This window comes from Schistocerca gregaria, chromosome 3 (genome assembly GCF_023897955.1).
Source record: "Schistocerca gregaria isolate iqSchGreg1 chromosome 3, iqSchGreg1.2, whole genome shotgun sequence".
In the NCBI taxonomy this organism is placed as follows: Eukaryota; Metazoa; Arthropoda; class Insecta; order Orthoptera; family Acrididae; genus Schistocerca; species Schistocerca gregaria.
Genome location: NC_064922.1, coordinates 823,323,868 through 823,350,468, shown reverse-complemented (window position 1 = coordinate 823,350,468; position 26,601 = coordinate 823,323,868). Strand labels below are relative to the sequence as shown.

Below are 26,601 nucleotides of genomic sequence, written 5' to 3'. Positions count from 1 at the left end.
GTGTAGTCCTTGTCCAGAAGTCAGCGATGACAAATTGTCATTAGATTGTTGATTGTTGTACATAATCATCATCTTTAGATATGGTTAAAAAGGAAGAAGCTTTTAATCTTCATTTACATACAGTCTCCACAAGCCACCACATGGTGTGTGGTGGAGGGTACCCTACAGCACAAGTAGTCGTTTCCTTTCCTGTTCCACTCACAGATACAGCGAGGGAAAAATGGCTGTCTATATGCCTCCGTATGAGGCCTAATTTCTGGTATCTTATCTTTGTGGCCCCTATGCAAAATGGATGTTGGAGGCGGTAGGATGTTTGGCAATTAAGCTTCAAATACCGGTTCTCTTAACTTTCTCAGTAGTGTTCTCGAAATGAATGTCTTCTTCCCTCCAGGGATTCCCACTTGAGTTCCGAAACCACTGATAACAAATCTAGCAGCTCGCCTCTGAATTGCTTCAATGTCTTCTTTCAGTCCGAACTGCTAAAGATCCCACACACTCGAGCAGTACTCAAGAACACCGTACATCACACCAGTGTTCTATGTTGTCTCCTTTACAGATGAACCGCACTTATCCTAAAATTCTCCCAGTAAACCTAAGCTGACTGTTCACTTTCCCTACCTCTCTTGCTAGTTCCATTTCATATCGCTTTGCAACATTATGACCAGATATTTAAACGATGTGACTGCTGAATCCAAACATTAAGGTTTGTTTTTCATTATAATGTGTACTTACGTACATTTTTCTACATTAAGAGCCATCTGACATTCATCACAGCAACTACAAATTTTGTCTTGATCATTTTGTATCATTCTACTCTCACTTACCTTTGACACTTTCCTGGACACCATAGCATCATCAGCAAACAACCGCAGATTGCTGCCCACCCTGCCTGCCAGATCAGTTATGTATATAGCAAATGGTCCTATCACACTTCCTGGAACCACTCCTGATGTTACCCCTGGCTCGGATGAACACTTGCTGTCGAGGACAGTACACTGTGTTCTATTACTTAAGAAGCCTTAAAGTGGGTCCCATATCTGGGAGCCTATTCTGTATGCATATACCTTCGTTAACAGTCTGCAGTGGAGTACTGTGTTGAATGCTTTTCGTAAATCTAGAAAAGTGAGATTAGCCTGTTGCCCTTCATCCATAGTTCACATTGTATCATGTGAGAAAAAAGCAAGCTGTGTTTTGCACAAGCGATGCTTTCTAAAACCATGCTGATTTGTTGATATGAGCTTTTTGGTCTCTAGGAAATTTATGATATTCGAACTGAGAATATGGTCTAGAATTCTGCAGCAAACCAATGTTAAGGATATTGGCCTGTAATTATTTTATCTTTCTTAGATTCAGGGGTTACGGGCACTTTTTTCCCACTCACTTGGCACTTTGCACTGTTTGAGAGATCTGTGTTAAATGTAAACTAAGTAAGGGACCAATGACGTTGTGTACGCTTTGTAAAACTGAATTGGGATTCCATCTGGACCTGGTAACTTATTTGTTTTCAACTCTTTCAATTGTTTCTGTATGCCAGGGATGCTTATTGTTATGTCATCCGTTCAGGACTCTGTATGATCATATTATCCTAATATAATTAGCTTGGCATCGTCGTACAGGTATCGTAATTGTTACCAAGTATGTTTCTTGGTGCCTGACAAGTGAAATATTGTTTCTAGCTATATCTAACTGTGCTTATGTTGTGTACAACTAGTTGCATGTTGATCTTCTTGGAAACATGTTAGAATTTAAGCAGAAATGTATTGTTCATTGTAAACACATTATTGTAAGAATTCTTAATTGTTAAAAGATAATTGTTCACACTGCAAGTGTTGCAAATAACTTTTTTGTTACTTAATTGGATAGATAAAAAATCTTCTCGCCAAGCAGCGGCAGAACACATACATAAAAGAACTGTTGTGATTGGCAAGCTTTCAGAGCCAGTGGCTGCTCTTTCAGGCAGAAGTGTTGAAGGGGAAGGAAGAACGGTGAAGGAAAAGGACTGGAGAAGCCTAGGAAAAGGGGTAGAATTTGGGAAAGTCACCCATAACTGTGAGTCAGGGCAGACTTACTGTATGGCATGAGAAGAAAATACTGATTCTTCCTTCTCATCCCCTACGGTAAGCCTCCCCTGACTTGTGGTTCTGGGTGACTTTCCCAAAAACTACCCCTTTCCCTAGGCCTCTCCAGTCCTTTTCCTTCACGCTTCTTCCTTCCCCTTCAATCCTTCTGCCTGAAGAAAGAGCTACTGGCTCTGAAAGCTTGCCAATCACAACAGACTTTTATGTGTGTGTTCTGCTGCCGCTTGGTAAGTAGATTTTTTACCTATCCAATTAAATAATTTTATCAATAATTAATTTTTTTGTTTAGTGGTAACTTGTAGTCACTGTTATAAAGTTATTATTGTGTGTGTGTGTGTGTGTGTGTGTGTGTGTGTGTGTGTGTGTGTGTGTTTTGCTTTCGTTACTGATTTTATTTACATATACATCATACTCCATAAGCCACCTAATGGTGTGTGGTGGAGGGTACTTTCTGTACCACTATCTGATACCTCCAACCCTGTTCCACCGGCGAATAGTGCGTAGGAAGAATGATTGTTGGTAAGCCTCTGTATTGGCTCTAATTTCCTGAATTTTCTTCTCGTGGTCAATACATGAGGTGTATGTGGGGGGAAGTAATATATTGTCTGACTCCTCCTGAAAAGTGCTGTCCAGAAAATTCCGTAGCAAATCTCTCCGTGATGCACAGTGTTTCTCTTGCAAAATCTGCCAGTGGAGTTTGTTTAGCATCTCCGTAACTCTCTCTCACCAGTTAAATGACCCCGTGACGAAACGTACCGCCCTCATTGAATCTTCTCTATCAGTCCTACCTGATAGGAATCCCAGGTAGATGAACAACATTCAAGGATCAGACGAACAAGTGCCTTATAAGCCAATGCTTTTGTGGGTGAGTTACATTTCCTTAAGATTCTTCCAATGAATCTGAGTCTGGTGTCTGCTTTTCCCACTATCTGATTTATATGGTCATTCTACTTAAGGTCGCAGTGGATAATTATGCAAAGGTATTTTATGGCAGACGCTGTTTCCAGCTGTTTGTCATCAATAATGTAGCTGTACAGTAGTGGATTTCTTTTCCTATGTTTGCACAAAATGTTTCATGTATTTACGTCCAGGGTCAGCTGCCGGAGTCTGCACCACTCATCAATTCTCTGCAGGTCATTCTGCAAATTCTTACTTTCTTCTGGCATTCTACTTTGGTATAAACAACTGCATTATCTGCAAATAGCCTTAAAGAGCATCTGACACTTTCTACTAGATCATTTATATATATTGTGGACAGCAACAGCCCTCTCACACTTCCCTGTGGTACTCCGGATATTACCTTTACATCTGTCGATTTAGTTCCATTAAGAGCGATGTGTTGAGTTCTATCTGCAAGGAAGTCTTGAATCCAATGGCAGGTCTGCTCCAATACTGCGTAAGCTCATATTTTTTTTCATTAAATGGCAATGCAGGATGGTGTCAAATGCCTTTCTGAAATCAAGGAACGCATCATCAACCTGAGCGAGATTGTCCACTGCGCTGTGGATGTCATGGAGGAACAGAGCGAGCCGAGTTTCACAGGATCTCTGTTTGCGGAATCCATGTTGATTTTTATAGAGGAGCTGTTCATTTTCCAAGATAATTCTTGAACATAAAACATGTTCCATAATTCTACGACAGTTTGACATCAACAATATAGGCCTATAATTGTGTGGATCTGTCTTACGGCCTTTCTTAAAAATGGGAATGACCTGTGCTTTTTTCCAGTCATAAGGCACATTTCTATGATAAATTACTGCTAGAAGGGGAGCTAGTTCCTTCGCATAATCTTTATAGAATATTATAGGAATCTCATCTGGTCCGGAAGTTTTTCCCCTACTAAGAGAGTTTAGCTGCTTTTCAGTTTTGCTATCGGTTATCACAATATCTGCCATTTTGCCGCTTGCATGACGATTGAAAGGAGGGACAGTGTTATAATCTTCCATGGTGAAACAACTTCGGAAGACCGAATTCAGTATTTTGGCCTTCTCTCTGTTATTTTCCATTTTGGTGCTGGTGTGGTCACTGAGAAAATGAATAGATGATTTTGACCCACTTACTGATTTTACATACAATCAAAATCTCTTAGGGTTTTTACTCTGGTCGGTTAACAACGGCTTGCTTTCAAAATCACTGAACACTTCTCTCATTGCTCTTCTTAAGCTCATTTACGCTTCTGTCAGCTAGGTTTTTACTTCTCTTGAACCTGAGATGAGGTGCTCTTTGTTTACGTAGTGCTTTTCTAACACTGCTATTAAACCATGGTGAATCTTTCCCATCCCTTAAAAACTTACTCAGAACATACATGTCTAGGGCATATTGAATGATGCCTTTGAATTTTTTCCATTTGTTCTCCACATCTTCGTCCTCATCATTGAATATTTGTGACTGCTGAGATATTGTGAAATTTGCTGAGCAAATATATCTTCCTACCTTTCTCAACCTTCCTTGTAGGACTCGTCGTCATGGATGCTGCCACAGTTTATATTTGCATCTTTTATATAATGAAGAATGCTTCAGTAAATGTTTCATATCTTCCACAGAAATTAAGTGGTTGTGCGAAGACAGAGGAGCAAAAGCGGATAGTCCAAAAATTTTTACTTGAGGGTCGTTTAAATGGCTTAGATTTAGAAAGAAGCAAGAAGGCCAATCTTAACAATATTCTTTTTAAACTGGCAAAAGCGAAGACAGCATATAGAGAGAAACTGGAGGTCAGTAATGAACTTTATATCGAAGATTTTCATGTTACAATGTGTAAACCATTTTTAATTTGTTTCACTTATTTTATCTACAGATTGCCACGAATCAATTTAAACATGTGATTAAAGGTTCATCTATTATGACTGACTTTCCTGAAGATGTTTTGAAGATGATGGCAGCTGACAGGTACATGTTTTTGTACTCCTTGCAAATGGACAAAGAAAACAATTTATCAATTAATTATGTATGTATTCTGACTTAATTTTTTAATGAATTTGTGCAGAAAGTTATTCTTTTACTGTATAGTATCTTTATACAGGGTCCAGCAGAATGAATAGTAGGATATTAAAAAGACAGAACTTTGAAACAAATTACAAAATTTATTGAGATACACTGAAAACAAAGAAAAATATATGATATTATGTATCATATATGCTCTCTGCTTGATTTTGAATGTGACACAATAGAAATGGCTGCCATCACATTCCGTGCATTCCTCCCAGCAGCAAACAGAAGCTTCCATCACCTGATTTGGCATGTTCAGTGGGATCTCCTCCACAGCTGTATGCAGCCTTTCCTTGATTTCATCCGTGGTATGAGGATGCGTAGCATACGCTTGACTGTTCAGGTATGCCCACAAGACATTGGGTAGTCACATCGGGTGATTGTGCTGGCCAATGAACTCCAGGCCTGGAAACAAATCAATCTGGAAAATGATGCTGCAAGACATATGTGGACCAATGGGCTGTTGGCCCTACCTGTTGGAACAATATATCATTGAACCTTAGAAGGACAAAACCATTTTCCACTTGGACATAGTGGTCACCAGTAACTGTTATTGTGTGGCCAAATTCTCAAAAAAATATGGACTGATGGTGCCAAATGAAGCCATGCCACAGTGTGCAGTCACATGTTCACATTACCGGTATTTCTACCACAGATGAAGGGGATGAGCTTGGTTATGTGGCACCCAGTTCTGTTTATTTGCATGACTGTTTAGATGCAAATTGGCTTTATCCAACGTTGGTATGTTGTCTTGGGTGTGCGGGTCAGCTGCTGCAAGTTCCAGGAACTGCAAGGTGAAGCTTCATTGGTAACTTCATCTTTCTCATTTAACTTCTGCACAATCTACAATTCACGGGGGTGGAAGTGCAGGTTATCACAGGTGATACACCACAGGGACCGATCTGACATAAAGCCAAGTCATGTCTGCCAGCAGGATGGTGAGAACTTGGGATAAATGCCTGAGACGCCTCCTCCACTTGCTCTACAGTCTGCTGTGATCTTTATCACCCTGGACTACTTTGCACAAGATGCAATAGTCATGAATCGTTGCACTGACCTACAGTCATCCAGTGATCCAGGACTTTATCATATGCTTCAACTCGAAATGGCATCAAAAGAGTCATGGAAATATAATGGGAGACTCATCATTTTTCAGATACACCTTGATGGTGAATGCTCGTACCTGTGAATTCTAAATGGCCTTAGCTACAAATGTTGGTCATTCCTCAGTGCAGTGCACACGTGTTTATTATACACATGCACAATAGTGACAATGTACTACATGGCTCAAATTCTACTATTTATCCCGCTTGAACATGTATAAGGACAAATATGTTACTTTAGTGGACACTGTTTTTACACTACCTTATGAATCCTATGGACCATTATAAATCTGTACTGTGTATGGTGTATTTTCATTTCAAGTGATCCACACCATCTTTTGGATCTTTAACTATAAATCAAATGAAACACAACTGTTTTTTTTTCTTTTGAAATTTGAATTTTCGAAGCATACATGTCAATAACTTTCCAATGAAATTACATAATTTCTTAACCATGTATGGAGAATGTTAGTAATTGACTCAAACTAACCATGATATTGTGCTGCTTAAATAGTTGTGGAACTCTCCAGAGTCCAGCTGCTTCTCTCAGCTGTTGTAATCTTAGATGTTGTATAGACAGCTGTCAAAAGTTTGTATTTTTTTAAAATATATTATTTCCTGGTCATTTTCAATGTGGAATTGAAGAATGTTACTAATGACACTCATGACTCAGAAGTCTTTCTATCTGCAGATTACTACTAATTAAAGCAATAGAAAATCTTGAATTGAATGACAACAAAGTGGAAAAAGTAGATTGTAACTCAGGGAATAGAGGAGGCATTGAGTGACAAAAGGTATGATGAAAGGTTGCTGGATATTATTCAGCTATTGGACTAAATCTTTCATTAGATGTGGACAAGACAAAACTCTGTCACATTTACTCAAGCAAACCTCATACACACTTATGACCACTGTCATCTGTGGCTGCCACTGTTTAATATTTTTGTTACTTCAATTTAGTTTTAGGCAATCCTTATATCAAAGTGGGCATCTTGCTATTGTCTGTGAAAACAGTTGAAAAGGGAATTGTTTCACATGTTTCACAATGCTCTCAGCTTCAAAAGGCATAAAGTAGAGCCGAAATGAACAAATGAAAAATTTCCTTTATTTGATCTGTTATTGTGTTGCATACTTCTTTTCATACTACAGCACATTGGAAAATCTTTGTTGTTGCAGTTCTGAATTTCAGTGCACTCCAGACATTATACACACTAGTATAGTTTTTGAATACAACAACTGCTAAGACTATTGTACGTTTCAACTCCAGAAAAACATGAAAGTGCCAAAGGCATGTACACTATTAATAGAACACCTACCACTTTGACATTACCCACAAACTCCACAGAGGCAGCACAGCTGATGTGTGTGACTGGGGCTTGCTACTACAAGGTTCCCCCACCATTATTCCATGCCAGTTCATAAGCTCTCCTGACTGCACAAGTGGAGCTAGGTGCTAAGCAACATCACAGCTGATTAACTGTTTTGTAGAATAGAATACTTGTCAGTTGCAAACCATGTTAGTCTGTGATGATATAGTAATTTTTTAGGAATTATATTACACATATATTGAGAGGTGACTTTGTGGGGGATCATATGTGAATGTGCTCCAAAGAGAAAACTATTGTTCCTTGGAGGACATCTTGTGTAATTGTTATCCACTTGGAGGATAATTTTTGATATTTGAATGTATTTATTTTTTGTCATCCATTACATAAACGTGGAGTAAGTTTGTGTAGAACACTGCTCTTAATCCTATAATCACCTATTTTGTGGATTAACAAGACACAGTTTGCTGATTAGAGGTTTTTGTTAGGTCGTAGAAGATTCTGCAGATTTGTTGTTTTTGGTACATTTAAATTTACTTCATGATCTGTACTTCATCTTTTCTCTTGGACTTACACAAGGTTTCACTGGTGTTAGTTTTACACTTATTATCCCATCCATAAATATACCATCAGCATATGTCATTACACCTTCCAAATTTGGATTTCCGCACAGTGCTTGTATGAGTATCTTTATGGACACATACTAGTACCAGAAGGTGACAAGCTAACAGTACAGATGTTAAAATAAAATAATCCATCAATACAGGCCTTATGGAACTGTAGGCTCTGCCTGTAAAGAATGAGCCTCATCAAAGATTACGGAAAGCATTTGACATATCATAGTCACCATTACACTAACATATTTTTTGTCTCCACTGTGCTTGAGAATGTCTCGTGCACAGAGAATTCAGAAATTGTGAATGAAATTGTCATACTAGTTTTCTTTCTTTTTCAACTCCATGAAGTACATTTCACATTGTGGATTCCCAACTTCATGGTCCGTGACATTTGCCTAATAATCTTGTGTCAGTGAAAAGCTAAGTATAAAACTTGTTTGCACTACTTCAGCACAGATCCAATACATGCTCTCATAAAATACATAGCATCATTGGTTAAGAAGTTAGGGTAGGTAAATTGCAAATGTGCAAAATTACTTTGCTGCAGAAGCCAGCCAGGTCGTGGTCCTTGGACAGTCACATTGCAGCCTGCAGTGGCCACTGGATTTCTAGAGCATTGTGCAGATAGAGATCAGCGCTGGAATGTGTGGCAGGCGAGTGTACGCCGCTGTTCGACACACAATGAGAAATCGTTGGAGAACAGCACAACTGTCCAGGAGATCCGTATACAGAGGTGAGTTAATACCTTAATAATCCACTGCAAATACCTTAAATGTTACAGAAACAGGGTGTATACGTTGCAGGACAACTGGGAAAAACTCGGGAATTTTTTCATCCGGGAAAAACCAGGAATTTTTAAGAATTCCGTGAATTTTTTATTGTTTTAGTATTCAGTTAATTTTTTTTTAGCTTTGACTGGTGAGAACTGGTACTCCAACAAACAATTTTACTTTAGCCCATTACTGTAATATAATACTGCAGCAATAAAACGTAAACGAGGAAAAAAAAAAAACTTAAGTTGCAAAGAAAATGGTTCAAATGGCTCTGAGCACTATGGGGCTTAACTGCTGAGGTCATCAGTCCCCTAGAACTTAGAAGTACTTAAACCTAACTAACCTAAGGACATCACACACATCCATGCCCCAGGCAGGATTCGAACCTGTGACCATAGCGGTCACACGGTTCCAAACTGTAGCGCCTAGAACCACTCGGCCACTTCGGCCAGCTAAGTTGCAAAGGAAATGAGCAATTTACAGGAACGAAACATAGCGCGCACACACACACACACACACACACACACACACACACACACACACACACACACACACACACACACACACACACACACACACACACACACACACCTGCCAACAGCAAAATGCATCAAAGACTGTAGGACGAAGACTGCAATTATTCATAACAACAGACTGCTGGGTGTGGAGTCACAGCTGTTAACATTAGGTTCATTTGAGAAGTCGCCAGTGGGCTTACGCACATGCTCACTTGAGTCTTGTAACACTACCTTCTCACACTTCTGGTTACTTGAAGTGCGGCTGTTAGCTGTATCCAAGGTAACTAAACCATTCGTCATAAGAATAAACCTGATGTAAACGTTGCACTATGTATTCTTCCGCTTTTACTGAAACCTCAATGGATTTCCGTTTCACGTGAGACTGCAACCAAGTTGTCTTGAGTACTGTCAAGTACTATAATAAGGGCACGTTTTGTGCCGTACATCACGCGCACATGGACTTAGCGATAATAAGGGACAACAGCTTTACCGGCTCATTTAACTGGGACTGCACTGACCAGTCAGGTGTTACAGCTAGCCTGCTGTGATGTGAGCACTTGCAGTTAAGACGTACCGTAAAAGAGGCGAGCAGAGGAGCAATACAGCAATGATGAGTTTTATAATTATGAGATGTAGGTATGCCAAATTGAACAAGGAAAAAAAATTATACTGGGGAGATTTGAATCAATGCACATTTGGTTGACATATCATTACACTACCGACTGCGCTACATGTACAACATGGGTTTGTCAATCAACTTCATTGTATTATACAATGCAGGGAAAACTTCTGAAAAACATTAAGAACAGCTATTTATCATCACTTTTAACCGTGTTCCACTATGAAATAGAAAGCAGCCTCAGCCATTCTCATACTGCGCATTAACAGCGCGACAATCGGAGCACAATGCTGCAGAGGCTGTGACTACGTACGATTCTTGGAATAAAAACTACGTAGCTAAAGCGTAATTAAGAGAAATGTTAATGGCTGTTAATACATTTGAATCTCTTAAAGTTTCATTTAACGTAACTTAGCAATAAGATATCTAATACATAAGTAGGACATACTTGCAAGAGCGTAATACCAGTGTACTTGTGCTGCGGCTTCTGACCAATCATCGCATTTGTGTCTGTCTATATCAGGTTTATTCTTATGATGAACAGATTTAGTCACGAGCTGTATCAGCAATAGAAACAAGCAGCCAGATGATATCCGGAAACATTTCTCTGGCGCATCCAAACTGCCACATTCGCGCATGCACAGAGCAGTCTGAGCTTTAGTAGTGGAATGAGGGGTAGTCTCCATGTGAACTGTGTTTACGTTTAGTTTGCTGCTCTCAAAAACAAAACGGATTTCTGTGACCGGGAGCTATAAACTGAATTAAATTTTTAACATAATTATGGAAGGCTAAAATATGTTATTAGTCTCAGTTTTCTGGTTTTATTTTATTTCCAGGTTTTTTGACGGTTGGGTATTAATTGCCTTGCAGAACAATGAAGTTATTTTTGTTGATTTGCTAAAAAAAAGTCTTTAATTAACCTTTTCTGCAGAGGCTGTCAATTTATTTGAAACGCAATTGGCTAGTGTCAACTGCCTGCGGAATTTCAAGTGCACATTGCTATATTTTGTGGTGTATGGCATTATGCCATAGAACTAAACATGAGATAATACAGTACTGGTACTTACAGGAAATTTGCGTTCCGAAAACCGCACTGAAAAGTTTGATATCAGCTTGGGACCTACTTCTTTGTGAATCTGGACATACTAATGTACTCCTTAAGCTGAATTAAGGATTTTAGTATGGTGTACGATATTACGATGCTCTAGGTATCCTTTGATGTCCTGTTTCGTGTACGACATAATGTAAGATCTCTTAATGCAATAATGTATGAGCATACTGGCTACCTACGTCATCGTGGCTTCGCAGGCACAGTAAGCCATTTTCTGGCACTCTCTGACAACTCCTGAGACAAATTCTAACAGGTCGCCGCAAAATATTGCAATTGGTCGTTGCTTTCAAAGTACATTTAACTTTACGGAATATGAGTTACGGTATGTTCCTGTGCGAACGTTCTTTGAATTTCTTAAATCGCAGAGCGTTTGATTTTCATTTAAAGCTTAACACTTTGGGGACCAGCCACCTTCAAACATTTACTTCATTACTTAAAATTTTATTGGCACAGTTGTGTAATATACCGAAGTGTAAACCCGCAAAAAAGACAAATCTTGTATGTGAAACCTTAGCTTTTCTTGTAGATTTAATTTAAAAAATTAAGTTTCTCCTAATTGTGTGTACATGCTACTTAGTGGTGATGTTGTTACAGGCTGACATCATCTCGTGTCCTATGCTCTGAATCACTATTTTTACATTCAACACATCATCCAAAGGATGAAAACCCAGTTTACGAAACCATTTTTTGCGGTCGTGTTGACATGTTAATCTCTGAAGTGGATTTACTAGCCCAGTTAACTACGGCGCCTGGAAAACAGCAGATGTGGTTTATGATTTAGTCAGCACAGCCGCTATTTCTCCTCAGTTTGACGAGGTGTAAACAGATTCAGTCTAATATTTGTCCTTATCCTACACTGTACAAAAACCCACTCTGTCGATATTAGCCGAAACTTTTAAAAACAAGACAAAACCTGACAGCCCAACCACGTTTCAATACTGGATGCGTTTACATGGCAGCGAAAATGAATTGCGGAACAGGAAAACAGAAGTGGATTTCCAGAATCGATTTTGAAGTGATTACGTGACCACCCAGGAATGGTATTGGGAGGTCGATTTAAATAATCAGGTTTTGGGAGCCCCATGTAAACGCGATGAATATCTGCGATTATCAGCTGGCAAGATCACGTGACAGAAGCTATGATTGGCTTACAAAAGTGCATGGCAGTCCCGACTTCAATGCTTCGGAAACTAACGTTCTGTGTTTGGTGGAAATCGACCATATAATTTCAATATATGAAAATATACAGCGTACATATTGCTACAAATCAAAGATCTTTCCAAAACACATTTCTTTCTGGGGTTTGTTTCCTAAAGTGGCAGGAGGTTGTACGCCGGTGTATAAAATCTTAACTGAGTTAACCATTCAAAGGACTGATAAGTTTTACAATTCCAATGGAAACTATACTGTCACTTACCATGGAAAAAGCGTATTTTCACCCTGGAGAAAGTTAGAAAGTTTATTTTTCAACCAGGAAAAACCCGTTTTTTTTTTCTTTTCTTTTGCCCCCCCCCCCCCCCCCCCCCCCTTGTCTGCGTACACGCCCTGAGAAACCATTTGAGGTATTTATTCCTGCATCTTTTTTCACTTCAGTTCATTCTTTCTATTAAACTTTGGGTGTCAGTACAACTACATTTTTGAATATGGAGTTGCATTTAAAATGGACCTTGCAAATACTGACAAATTCTGCTATTTTATGTGTTTTTTTAAATTCAATTTTTTATTTAAGTCAAAAAATTTTGATGTACTTAATTTTTATACAGTTACATATATACTTAAAAACCGAGCAAGGTGGCGCAGTGGTTAACACACTGGACTCGCATTTGGGAGGATGTCAGTTCAATCCCGCTTCTGGCCATCCTGATTTAGGTTTTCCGTGATTTCCCTAAATCGCTCCAGGCAAATGTCGAGATGGTTCCTTTGAAAGGGCATGGCTGACTTCCCTCACCGTCCTTCCCTAATCCGATGAGACCAATGACCACGTAGTTTGGTCTCTTCCCCCAGACAACCACTGTATACTTAAAAATTTCGTTAAGACATCTTATTACTTGAGTGCCTGCACTGAAACCAAAACATGCTACAGCCCATTATAAATCAATTATCTTCCATAAGTAATACGTAACTTCTGATTTGATAATAGCTAAGAACTTAAAATGGAAAGCTGGATAGATATACATTGAACAAGCACATCAACACCCTTTTGTAATATTTCTATCACAAACCTCTATTGTGAACCATTTAGTGCTCAGCTGCTTGCATTTTATTATGATGAGGTGCCAGTATAATACATACTCTTAGTAATTGCACGCTGCCACAAGTTGTTTCCAAATGAGAACTCCTAGAGAGATTAATAAGAGTAGTAAATAACCAGTGATAAAAAAATAAGAACTCTTTTTTGCTGATTTAAATTACTGTCCTGGATCTGCAGTCATTAATTAAATAACTGTTAATATGTCAATATTTATGATGATGATGACAAACAAGTACCTATGATTAATCCATACTACTATGTCATTATAACCATTCTCTGTTAATAATACTCCACCTTTAAAGTTTACACATCATCTTTATTTCTGTATACTTGACTTACTTACTGAATTGTGAGATGGAAATGGATCAGACTTCTTTATCTTCTACAGGAGGAATTTAGCAAAGCTCTTGGGATACGACAAGTATGCCGATTTGTCAATGGAAACAAAGATGGCAGGAAGTGTGGAAAATGTTCAAAAGATGTTAAATCACCTTTTAGACAAAGGTAAACATTCCAGTTTTTTATTTATACTAGTATTGTTAGGAACTAAATTAGTAAAATGAAAATAAAATTGTAAAAAATTATTTCAGCACTCCCTGTTCAAGAGGAAGAACTTCTGCAATTGGAAACATTTGCAGCAGAACAGGGATTTGAAGGTCCCATGCAAATATGGGATGTACCTTATTGGAAGACGAGGCAGCAGAAACTGGAATTTGGGTATTTGTTTAAGATGAATCATCACTTGGATCAGTATTGGATTTTAATGCTGTAGTGATGAGTGAATTATTGATTGTCGTTTGAAGGGAGCATGGGAAAAATGATTTTTGCTAGTGAAGCGAAAAAGAATAAGCCACATTTCCTTATAAAAGAGGGCAGGCAATATGTTAGGAATTTCAAATAATTAGAGCTTGTTTAGAAGAGGAGGGAAACGGAGAGGGGGTGTTTGTGCTTTATTTTGTTGAGGGTGTCACGAAGTAAGTTGGGATGTTTTTTACTTCCCCTTGTTTTGCCATCTGCCTCCTTAAATTCATTTTTTTCATTTATTATTAACATATGTGAGTGTAATCTGCATATTCATAAAAGAGAAAGGTTGGCCTACAGTTTTAAAGAATATAACATAAGATATAATTTTGTGCATAGTTTTATGTGTGTAATTGATTTTCTAATTTATTTTTACTATGCCTAGTTAATACCTTCCATTATAGGATGAAATCAGTAATTGTTTTGTAACTTAAATTGTATTGTTGACTTATAAACAACTATAAATTCTGTACGAATTATAAACATTTGGAAGAACAATTACTAGTATTCTTAAAGGATCTATTTGGCTCTATTTGAAAATATGTTAGCAAAGTCAGCTCTTCATTAATTCCAAAGTAATTACCAATTTTGTCAAAAGTATTGTTTGTGTGACTATACAGGGTGGTCCATTGATCGTGACCAGGCCAAATATCTCACGAAATAAGCATCAAACGAAAAAACTACAAAGAACGAAACTTGTCTAGCTTGAAGAGGGGAACCAGATGGTGCTATGGTTGGCCCGCTAGATGGCGCTGCCATAGGTCAAACGGATATCAACTCCATTTAAAAAAAAAAATAGGAACCCCCATTTTTTATTACATATTCGTGTAGTATGTAAAGAAGTATGAATGTTTTAGTTGGACCACTTTTTTTGCTTTGTGATAGATGACGCTGTAATAGTCACAGATATGGCTCACAATTTTAGATGAGCAGTTGGTAACAGGTAGGTTTTTAAAGTTAAAGTACAGAATGTAGGTATGTTTGAACATTTTATTTCGGTTGTTCCAATGTGATACATGTACCTTTGTGAATTTATCATTTCTGAGAATGCATGCTGTTATAGCATGATTACCTGTAAATACCACATTAATGCAATAAATGCTCAAAATGATTTCTGTCAACCTCAATGCATTTGGCAATAAGTGTGACAACAGTCCACTCAACAGCAAGTAGTTCGTCTTCCGTAATGTTCCCACATGCATTGACGCATGTTGTCAGGTGTTGCCGGTGGATCACGATAGCAGATATGCTTCAACTTTCACCACAGAAAGAAATCCGGATAAGTCAGATCTGGTGAACGTATGGGCCATGGCATGGTGCTTCAATGACCAATCCACCTGTCGTGAAATATGCTGTTCAGTACTGCTTCAACTGCACGCAAGATATGTGCAACAGTTGCTATGTTGGAAGTACATTGCCATTCTGTCATGCAGTGAAACATCTTGTAGTAACATCGGTAGAACATTACATCGGAAATCAGCATACATTGCACCATTTAGATTGCCATCGATAAAATGGGGGCCAATTATCCTTCCTCCCATAATGCCGCACCATAAATTAACCCGCTAAGGTCACTGATGTTCCACGTGTCGCAGCCATCATGGGTTTTCTGTTGCCCAAGAGTGCATATTATGCCGGTGTAAATTACCACTGTTGGTGAATGACACATTGTCGCTAAATAGAACGCATGCAAAAAATCTGTGTCATCGTCCTGTAATTTCTCTTGTGTCCAGTGGCAGAACTGTACAAAGTCGTCGCCATGCAATTCCTGGTGCATAGAAATATGGTACAGGTGCAATCGATGTTGATGTAGCATTCTCAACACTGACGTTTTTGAGATTCCCGATTCTCGCACAATTTGTCTGCTGCTGATGTGCGGATTAGCTGCGACAGAAGCTGAAACACCTTCTTGGGCATCATCATTTGTTGCTGGTCGTGTCGACATTTCACATGTGGCTGAACACTTCCTGTTTCCTTAAATAATGTAACTATCTGGCGAACGGTCTGTGCACTTGGATGATCTCATCCAGGATACCAAGCAGCATACATAGCACACGCCTGTTGGGCATTTTGATCACAATAGACATACATCACCACGGTATTGACCATTTCTGCAATTGGTGAACTGTCCATTTTAACACGGGTAATGTATCACAAAACAAATACCGTCCACACTGGTGGAATGTTACATGATACCACGTACTTATACGTTTGTGACTATTACAGCGCCATCTATCTCAAAGCAAAAAAGTGGTCCAACTAAAACGTCCATATTTCTTTATGTACTATATGAAAATGTAATAAAAAATGGGGGTTCCTATTTTTTAAAAATACAGTTGATATCCATTTGACCTATGGCAGTGCCATCTAGCAGGCCAACCAGAGCACCATCTGGTTTCCCCCTTCAAGCTAGATGAGTTTCGTTCCTTGTAGTTTTTTTCCTTTGATGCTTATTTCGTGAGATATTTTGCCTGGTCACTATTATTGGACCACCCTGTATATGTTAATTTCGTGATTTAAACAAATAATACAGCTTAACCCTTGTATTGGAAGAAATTGTTAAAAAGACAGAATTTTTCGATGTATTCAGTTAATTTAATGAGTTAAGTTTTAATCATAATTTATATAAATTAAACATCAAACAAAGTGTAGTTTCAGTGCCTATTATTGCGATGATATATATGGACCCGATTTTTGGTCCCGAGACAGTCAGTTCATGGCCGAGTTTCAGACAAGAAACCTGTGTTGGTTAGAACAACAACAATGCATCAACTTAACCGTGAAATAAGTGTTACACAAATAGGCCGTGTGTTAAAGGAATGACAGTGTTTGTTCAGTTTATTTGAAAGACTGTGAAATGTGTGGTTAGGTTTTCACTGCTCATAGATATTCAACATTAAACTATTGTAGCAGTATGTTGATGTTTACCTGAAAACTATTAATGAGGTTTATTGAAAGTTAAACAATAGTGCACTGACCATATAACTGTGTGTTATTGGGGGGAGGGGGAATTGTGAACAGTTAAAGTAAACAACTGTGAAACGCAAATGTGCGCCTGTCGGCTACATCATTTAAAGTAGTCAGTGTTGAATTTCCACCTCCCATTTTTCAGCCAGTATAGCAACACAGTACATCAACACTGAGGACCATCAACAAAGAAATAAAGGAGGCAAACATCACAAGGATACAAGCACTTTTTGCATTTTTCAGAAATTAAATATATTTTCTTATGGTTCATGCTATTTTATTCACAGGATACATTCATATCCTCTGGCTCCATGTCATTTTATTTCATTGCCCTCTCCTAATGTAAAATGTATTTACTCAAACTGCATGACTAAAGTAGCTCATGTTCAAGATGTTAATGTTAATAAGAACCATCTCAGTTCTTGATGCATTTATTACGATGTGACCAGTTTCATTTAATGAACTTTATCAGAAGACTCAGCAACTGACCAAAACAAAAATGAGCTAAAACAACTCTATCCTACACATAATACACTCCTGGAAATGGAAAAAAGAACACATTGAACCGGTGTGTCAGACCCACCATACTTGCTCCGGACACTGTTAGAGGGCTGTACAAGCAATGATCACACGCACGGCACAGCGGACACACCAGGAACCGCGGTGTTGGCCGTCGAATGGCGCTAGCTGCGCAGCATTTGTGCACCGCCGCCGTCAGTGTCAGCCAGTTTGCCGTGGCATACGGAGCTCCATCGCAGTCTTTAACACTGGTAGCATGCCGCGACAGCGTGGACGTGAACCGTATGTGCAGTGGACGGACTTTGAGCGAGGGCGTATAGTGGGCACGCGGGAGGCCGGGTGGACATACCGCCGAATTGCTCAACACGTAGGGCGTGAGGTCTACACAGTACATCGATGTTGTCGCCAGTGGTCGGCGGAAGGTGCACATGCCCGTCGACCTGGGACCGGACCGCAGCGACGCACGGATGCATGCCAAGACCGTAGGATCCTACGCAGTGCCGTAGGGGACTGCACCGCCACTTCCCAGCAAATTAGGGACACTTTGCTCCTGGGGTATTGGCGAGGACCATTCGCAACCGTCTCCATGAAGCTGGGCTACGGTCCCGCACACCGTTAGGCCGTCTTCCGCTCACGCCCCAACATCGTGCAGCCCGCCTCCAGTGGTGTCGTGACAGGCGTGAATGGAGGGACGAATGGAGACGTGTCGTCTTCAGCGATGAGAGTCGCTTCTGCCTTGGTGCCAATGATGGTCGTATGCGTGTTTGGCGCCGTGCAGGTGAGCGCCACAATGAGGACTGCATACGACCGAGGCACACAGGGCCAACTCCCGGTATCATGGTGTGGGGAGCGATCTCCTACACTGGCTGTAAACCTCTGGTGATCGTCGAGGGGACACTGAATGGTGCAAACCGTCATCTAACCCATTGTTCTACCATTCCTAGACCGGCAAGGGAACTTGCTGTTCCAACAGGACAATGTACATCCGCATGTATCCTGTGCCACCCAACGTGCTCTAGAAGGTGTAAGTCAACTACCCTGGCCAGCAAGATCTCCGGATCTGTCCCCCATTGAGCATGTTTGGGACTGGATGAAGCGTTGTCTCACGCGGTCTGCACGTCCAGCACGAACGCTGGTCCAACTGAGGCGCCAGGTGGAAATGGCATGGCAAGCCGTTCCACAGGAGTACATCCAGCATCTCTATGATCGTCTCCATGGGAGAATAGTAGCCTGCATTGCTGCGAAAGGAGGATATACACTGTACTAGTGCCGACATTGTGCATGCTCTGTTGCCTGTGTCTATGTGCCTGTAGTTCTGTCAGTGTGATCATGTGATGTGTCTGACCCCAGGAATGTGTCAATAAAGTTTCCCCTTCCTGGGACAATGAATTCGCGGTGTTCTTATTTCAATTTCCAGGAGTGTAAATAAATGATACACAACTCACACTGCCGCAGTCTTCATAAAAATTCCCACAGAAATATGTGCTGATATAGTGACTCAGGTCTGGTCATCTTACGTAAAGTTGAAGGCACATCCTGGAACATTTAGATGATTATGTCAAGTCTGGCATAGATTATTCAGGCATTTTGTTTGGTAATGTTATGGATTGTCCAGCTTGCAGTTACCAGCACCAAAGATGCAGAAACTGGTTTGAGGTGATGGAAATCAGAGTTGGAGTACCATTAACATCAACTTTAAATGTCTTCTCATTTTGACTCAGAACTATATATTGTGTTTACAGAGGCATATCCATTGTGTTACATATCCAAAGGTTAGGAAAAATGGCAGGGAGATGATAAGCTGCTTATTCAACTCGACTGGCCATAGTTGGTGAATGTCCAGACACAACTTTTGAACAAAGTCTGATACCTCAATAAGGTCATTAGGCATATTGCTGAAGAATTCTCTGGACAATCAAACTGATTGGCCATACACCAGTTCTGATGCTGTGGCGTTTCCCAGTAGCACAGATGGCAGAGTTTCTGTCCAGTGTTGTGATTCATTGCATCTTAGAGCCACTTTTAACTTATGGTGCAACTGCTCACATAAGCCTTCCACGATAAGCTGTGGTTCGAATATGCTTCGTGCCTAATAAAACGGTGAGTGATTTGAATAGACTTGAGTCATATTGCCTGCCTTGGTCAGTAGTGATACATAGGGGCACTCCAAAATAAGCACTCCATCCCTGAAAAAAAGGTGGTTGCAATGGTTTTAGTGGTGGCATCAGCCATAAGAAAAACTGCAGACCAACTGGCGAAGTGACCGATGGCAGTTAGACAAGTGTGTCCTTCAGATGGTGTTAAAGGTCCAAGAACAGCTATATGTGGGGCCAACTTAAGGCCCAAGTGACAAAAGCTGCCTCTTGGGTTGCCAAGATGAGTGGGGCACCAGAAGGGCCAAAACTTAAAATTTCTATGCAAGATGTATCACAATTAGTAACAGCCAGTTGTGGTTTGCCAAGCTGAAAAGAGGGGGAAGGGAGGGGGGGGGGGGGGGGGGCAGGAATGCCCAACTGCAAGATTTGTATACAGTATGTATCACAATTAGTAATGAAAACTGACATGGTTGAAAGTGTATGAGGGAAAGGACGAGGGAGGAGGGATGCCAAATAATAAGTTGCTTGTGAGGATAAATGTTCTCCAACTGGCTCTGCATATGTGGACATATTCAGATTACTGGTTGCATGGAACAAAAATATCAGGAGGTGCACTGATATGGTAGATGATCTTATGATGTTGACAGGCCACTTATAATTGTATCTCTATTTGCCAGACTTTCTCACTGAACCTTCAGGATCAGGCAGCAGACTGGGATCAACAGCAGACATGTTTTTTTTTTTTAATCATGTGTAGCATCTTGTATAAGATTATTATAAATCTTTTGCTGTTAAGATATATAGTTACCAACAGAAAGACCTAATTTAAAAAGTGCATGACATTCAGTGTATATGTTGTTAATTTAGTTTCATATTATAATCATGAATGGGTTTAGTTTTTACTTCATATATTTAATGGTGTAATCATTTTTCTGTGTAGGTTGGATGAAGATTCCATTCGGGAGTATTTTCCATTACCGAAGGTGCTCTCTGGATTGTTTATGCTTTGCGAATCTCTGATGGGTTTGCAGTTTGTTGAAGAATCTGGAGTAGACAAATGGAATCCTGATGTCCAGTTCTACAACATATTTGAGGTTGGAAGCACAGAACCTGTTGGCAGTTTCTTTATTGATCCTTACATCAGGTAGCTACTTAGCAGGAAAAAATGGTATTAGTAAGAGTACACAAATTTCAGACATTGGCTGTTGCTGCTACAGGAGCAGAAAGGAATAATAAAATAAGTCGGGTGTATCTACCAAGTATTTTATAAATTTGCTAAAGCAATAGATTTGGTCTTACAAAATATAATTAAAGATGTGCACCATATCTGTAAATGTCAGCTATGGTGGGAATGTTGTAGAATGGGAAGGGGAAAAGCAACAAACCAATCATTTATTGTTGTCCCTTGGAACCATGCACTTGTCCATTGACAGAGACCATTTTTCTTGTACATTTTGTGCCAAAATACCAAACTCACTAGAAACTAGTACAAACTAGAACTGCGTAGTTCTGTTATGTAGTTTGGTCACAATGCAGAAATCATGAAGAAAATTTGATCAAACACTGGAAAGTCAGGTGGAATACTAATAATGGAAGGAATGAAGGCAACAATTCAACATGTAGTTGAGACATGGCATGGTTGACTTGAAAAAGTTTCTGAGTTATCAGCCAGAGTGTTTCACAGCTAACCAATACAAAATACGAATACTCTGTAATAAAGGAGACCACTCGCCAAAAACCAGAAGCATTGAGTCATCAGTACACACACACAATATAGAGAAAACTTGGTATATTTGGAGTTATCCTTTTGTGAGCAAAACACACACTCAATCACCCAATCCTATGCCCACACCCACACACACACACACACACACACACACACACACACACACACTGAATTGAATAAGTTGTTGTCTTGGATATAGCAGACTGGACGAAGAAAGGGGTGAGGGGCAGAATATTGGAGACTGCAGAGAAAACCGTGTGGATGGTAATTCATAAACATATAAACCTAATTGTAACTGTTGTGGTGGAGCAGGGGTCAGAGTCAGATGTAGATCAGTGACTTTTGAAGATTGAGGCTAAGTGAATCAGGAAAAAGATGCAATATGCTACTAAATGATAAAATTGATATTGACCACAGTTTTTCAGTGGCTCATCTGTGATCAGGTCTGCATAAAAAACATGCAGTAGTTACTGTAGAGTTTACATGTCACTCAACTATTTACACATCTACTCCTACTTTTGATGTGAGAGATTATACGAGTAATAGGACTGTAAGGCGATGTGCTGCTAATGGATGGATAGGAAAAGTCCTACAACTGGGATTTTCACTCGGATATGCTATGTAGGACTGGGATCAAGAATTGGGCAAGGATAGGAAAATATGTTTTGTAAGTTGAGCGGTTGACAGAATGCTACTTGTGGGAGAAGAGAATGCTTTTGGGGAGGCTGTTTCTCTGCCCAGATGGTAGTCAAAGCTGTGGTAGAGGATTTAGTTTAGCAGTTTGTTTTGGGTGACGGTACGTAATGAGAAAGTTTGGTCCTTTGTGAACGGTTTGCAGTTGCTGCTGGGGTATTATGGTTAAGGAAAGTGAGATCCATTTGTGGACCAGATTTGGGGAAAAAGATAGTGCATGCCTGTTAAGGACTCAAGAAGGCTTTCAGCATTCTGGAAGGGGGCTGTTCTCTACTCAAGATGTTCTGTTTTTGGGTAGCATGCATGTACAGAAGAGACTCTGATGTCAAAGAGATGGTAGCCATAGAAATAAGTATACAAGGGCTGTTCAAAAAGTAAGCTGACTTCACAAATTGTGTGGGAAACGTACATTGGATTATCAATCTATTTTTTGTTTTGTTGGTACACATGTCCCGAACATATGTTAACAGTTCCAAGTGTACAGCACACTTCATTTGTTTTTACAGATAGATAGGTTAGATGTTTTTTAGTGTGCTCGGTGATTTTCGATTTTTATAAAAAACAGAGCAAAGAATCTGCATCAAATGTTGTGTGAAAAATGGAATCAACTGCTCTAAAACACTTGAAATGTTGACAGTGGCATATGGTGAGTCTGCTCTAATTAAAAAAAAAAGTTTAAAGTGGTTCAAGCTCTTCCAAGATGCCAATGACGAACCTCCCTCTGGACGCCCCAGCAGATCGACAACAAATGATAATGCCGAAGCTGTGGAGAAAATTGTTTTGGAAGAATCATCAGATTACTATAAGAGAAGTTGCTGAGAATGTTGGTATATTCGTCAGCTCATGTCATGCAATGTTTTAGATGTTTTGGGCACGAGACGTGTCAGCGAAGTTTGTTCCAAAACTTTCTCAATTTTGATCAGAAGAACTGTCGTGTGAACATCGCTCAGGAGCTCTTAAATGACAGACAATGATGATCCTGATTTGCTCAGAAGGGTCATAACTGATGACAAGACGTGGGTTTACAGTTATGATTTTGAAATCAAAGCCCAATCACCCCAATGGAAGCATCCTAGAGAGCCACGACCGAAAAAAGCACTCCAAGTTCGATCAAATGTCAAAGTTTTGGTTACTGTTTCTTTTTAATTACCATGGCATAGTGCATCATGAATTTTTGCCTCAAGGTCATACAGTCAACAAGGAATATGACCTTGACATTATGCGCTGTTTGCAAGAAGCAGTATAGAAAGAAAATCCGGAATTGAGGAAAACAGTTCATGGCTTTTGCATCACGGCAATGCACCTGCTCATTCATCATTGCTTGTGAGAGATTTTTTGGCCTAAAACAACATGACAATCATGCTTCAGCCACTGGGTTTGGCCCTCTGTGACTTTTTCCTCTTCCCATAACTGAAGAGACCTATGAAAGGACAAAGATTTTCAGTGGTTGAGGAAATAAAAATTGTATTGCTGGAAGTACTCAGGGCTGTACCAAAAAGTGATTATGAGAAGTGCTTCAAGGATTGGAAGCAGCATGTTGAGTGGGGATTACTTTGAAGGAGATAATATGAATATTGATGAATAAATAAATATTTTTTCATAAAAATATAAAGTCACATTACTTTTTGAACACATTTCATATTGTTGACCATTTTTGGGCTTACATTGCATGAAATGTCTGTGGAGCCATCAGAGAATAGGAAGTCAACTTCCAGAAAGGTGGCTAATTGAGCTGAAGAGGATCAACTGAAACATGTATTTATAACAAAATTAGAGGCACTAATGACCCTTCCACAGATCCCAAGCATAATAGTCCTGATGAGTGTTGTTTTTTCACACATTTTTCCTTTTATCGTACAGTTTTAAATAGATATCAGAATGACTCCTCCTGCAGACAATTTTTGTAGCTGATACGAGACATGATGTATTCATTATTCATGTTCTGACTTCCTTTTACATGTCATCTATGTTATGTACATTTGTTAATGTCTATGGGTCATTTACTGGGTGGATGTCCTCTTAGATCATTTCACTGTATTCTGTTCTATAGCCCATTATAAGTTGTGTACATTTTAGTTCTCATTTGTTCTACTTTATTTATCAGCCATTCCACCTATCACGTGTCTGTACCTTCAATTCTGAGTGCCATATTGCTCATGTATTATGTTCTTTTCTGTAAATTTTCCATATTAGTTTCTTATTAGCTGTTAAAGGTAATAACCATTGCTTATTAAAGTAGCTGTTTTTATCTCCCTACTGCGATCAGTAATCTCTTTTCTTTTTGTGATCACAAAATCACTGGAACTCGTTTTTGAAATTATTTGTATGGAGTGCAGCCATGTATGGAAGTGAAACATGGGTGATAAATAGTTTGTACAAGAAGAAAATAGAAGCTTTTGAAATGTGGTGCTACAGAAGAATTCTGAAATTTGGATGGGTTGATCACATAACTAATGAGGAGGTATTGAATAGAATTGGGGAGAAGATAAATTTGTGGCACAACTTGACTAGAAGAAGGGGTCACTTGGTAGGACATATTATTCTGAGGCACTAAGGGATCACCAATTTAGTATTGGAGTGCAGCTTGAAGGGTAAAAATTGTAGCGGGAGACCAAGAGATGAATACACTAAACAGTTTCAGAAGGGTGTAGGTCGCAGTAGGTACTGGGAGATGAAGCAGCTTGCACAGGATAGAGTACAGTGGAGAGCTGCATCAAACCAGTCTGGACAGAAGACCACCACAACAACAAAATCACTGGAATGGGTGGTCTAACAGTTCTTAGCATATCCAGGTTTAGATTTTCTGTAATAGGCATAAATCTTTGCAAACAATTTTCTAGATTGTTCCTCCAGTGAAATCATATCTGGTCCCATCTCTTGTCTTTCAAACTAGTTATCTGCTTTTAATGGCCTTACTGTTGTTGGAACATCAAACTCCAACCTTCTTTCTTTCCTGTCATTCCGTGAGATAATATTTGTATGATGCAGTACTAAAATAGTATTAGAATCAGAACTTGAGAGTTTCAGTAGACTTAAGATCAAACAAGGTAGAAGATATAGGTAACATTCCATCAGAATTTCTAAAATCATTGGGGAAGTGGCAACAAAACAACTATTCATGTTGGTGTGTAGGAGTATGAGTCTGGTGATATATCATCTGACTTTCAGAAAAATATCATCCACACAGTTCCACAGATTGCAACAGGTGTGAGAATTGTCACAGAATGAGCTTAACACTCATGAATCCAAGTGGCTCACAAGAATAATATGCAGCGGAATGGAAAAGCAAATTGAGGATGTGTTGCATGACAATCAGTTTGGCTTTAGGAAAGGTAAAGGCTCAGGTAGGCAGTTCTGACATTGTAGTTGATAATGGAAGCAAGGCTAAAGAAAAATAAGACACCTTCATAGGATTTATTGACCAGGAAGAAGCATTGGACAATGTAAAATGTTGCAAGATGTTTAAAATTCTGAAGTAAGAGTAAGCTATAGGGAGAGATGGCTAATGTACAAGATCCAAGATGGAATAATAAGAGTGGAAGACCAAAAACGAAGTGCTCAGATTAAAAAGGGTGTAAGATATGGATGTAGTCTTTCACCCCCTACTGATCAATTTATACAATGAAAAACAATGATGGAAATAAAAGAAAGGTGCAAGAGTGGAATTAAAATTCAAGGTGGAAGGATATCAATAACAACATTCGCTGATTACATCGCTATCCTCAGTGAAAGTTAAAAAGAATTACAGGTTCTGCTGAATCGAGTGAACAATTGTTTGAGTACAGAATTCAAAATTAGAGTAAATCAAAGAAAGGTGAAAGTAATGAGCAGTAGTTGAAATGAGAACAGCAAGAAACTTAACATCGGGATTGGTGGTCACAAAGTAGGTGAAATTAAGGCAGTCTGTTACCTAGATAGCAAAATAACAAATGATGGATGGAGCAAGGATGACGTAAAAGCAGACTAGCATTGGCAAAAAGGGCATTTCTGGCCAAGAGAAGTCTACAAATATCAAACATAGGCCTCAAATTGAGGAAGAAATGCCTGAGAATGGACATTTGGAACACAGCTTCACATGCTACTGAAACATGGCCTTTGGGAAAACAAGAAGACAAGAAAATTGAAGCATTTGATATGTGGTGCTACAGATGAATATTGAAAATTAGGTGGACTGATAAGGCAAGGAATGAGGAAGTTCTGCACAGAATCAGGTAGGAAAGGGATATATGGAAAACACTATCAAGAAGAAGAGAGAGGTTGGTAAGTCATCTATTAAGACATCAGAGAATAACTTCGATGGTACTAGAGGGAGCTGCAGGAGATAAAAACTGTAGAGGAAGATAGAGATTGTAATACATCCACTACATAATTGAGGACCTAGGTTGCAAGTGCAATTATGAGATTAAGAGGTTGTTACAG

General features: G+C 39.3%; 1 protein-coding gene across 1 annotated transcript in view; it reads left to right on the top strand.

Annotated features, from left to right (window-relative positions):
- Positions 1-26,601, top strand: part of LOC126354566 (uncharacterized) — a 61,505-nt gene that overhangs the window by 17,978 nt on the left and 16,926 nt on the right. Inside the window, exons 4-9 of the mRNA XM_050004310.1 lie at positions 4,622-4,789; positions 4,873-4,964; positions 8,656-8,841; positions 13,769-13,884; positions 13,971-14,097; positions 20,704-20,907. Coding sequence (XP_049860267.1) covers positions 4,622-4,789; positions 4,873-4,964; positions 8,656-8,841; positions 13,769-13,884; positions 13,971-14,097; positions 20,704-20,907 — 893 coding nt within the window. The remainder of the gene's footprint in view (positions 1-4,621; positions 4,790-4,872; positions 4,965-8,655; positions 8,842-13,768; positions 13,885-13,970; positions 14,098-20,703; positions 20,908-26,601) is intronic.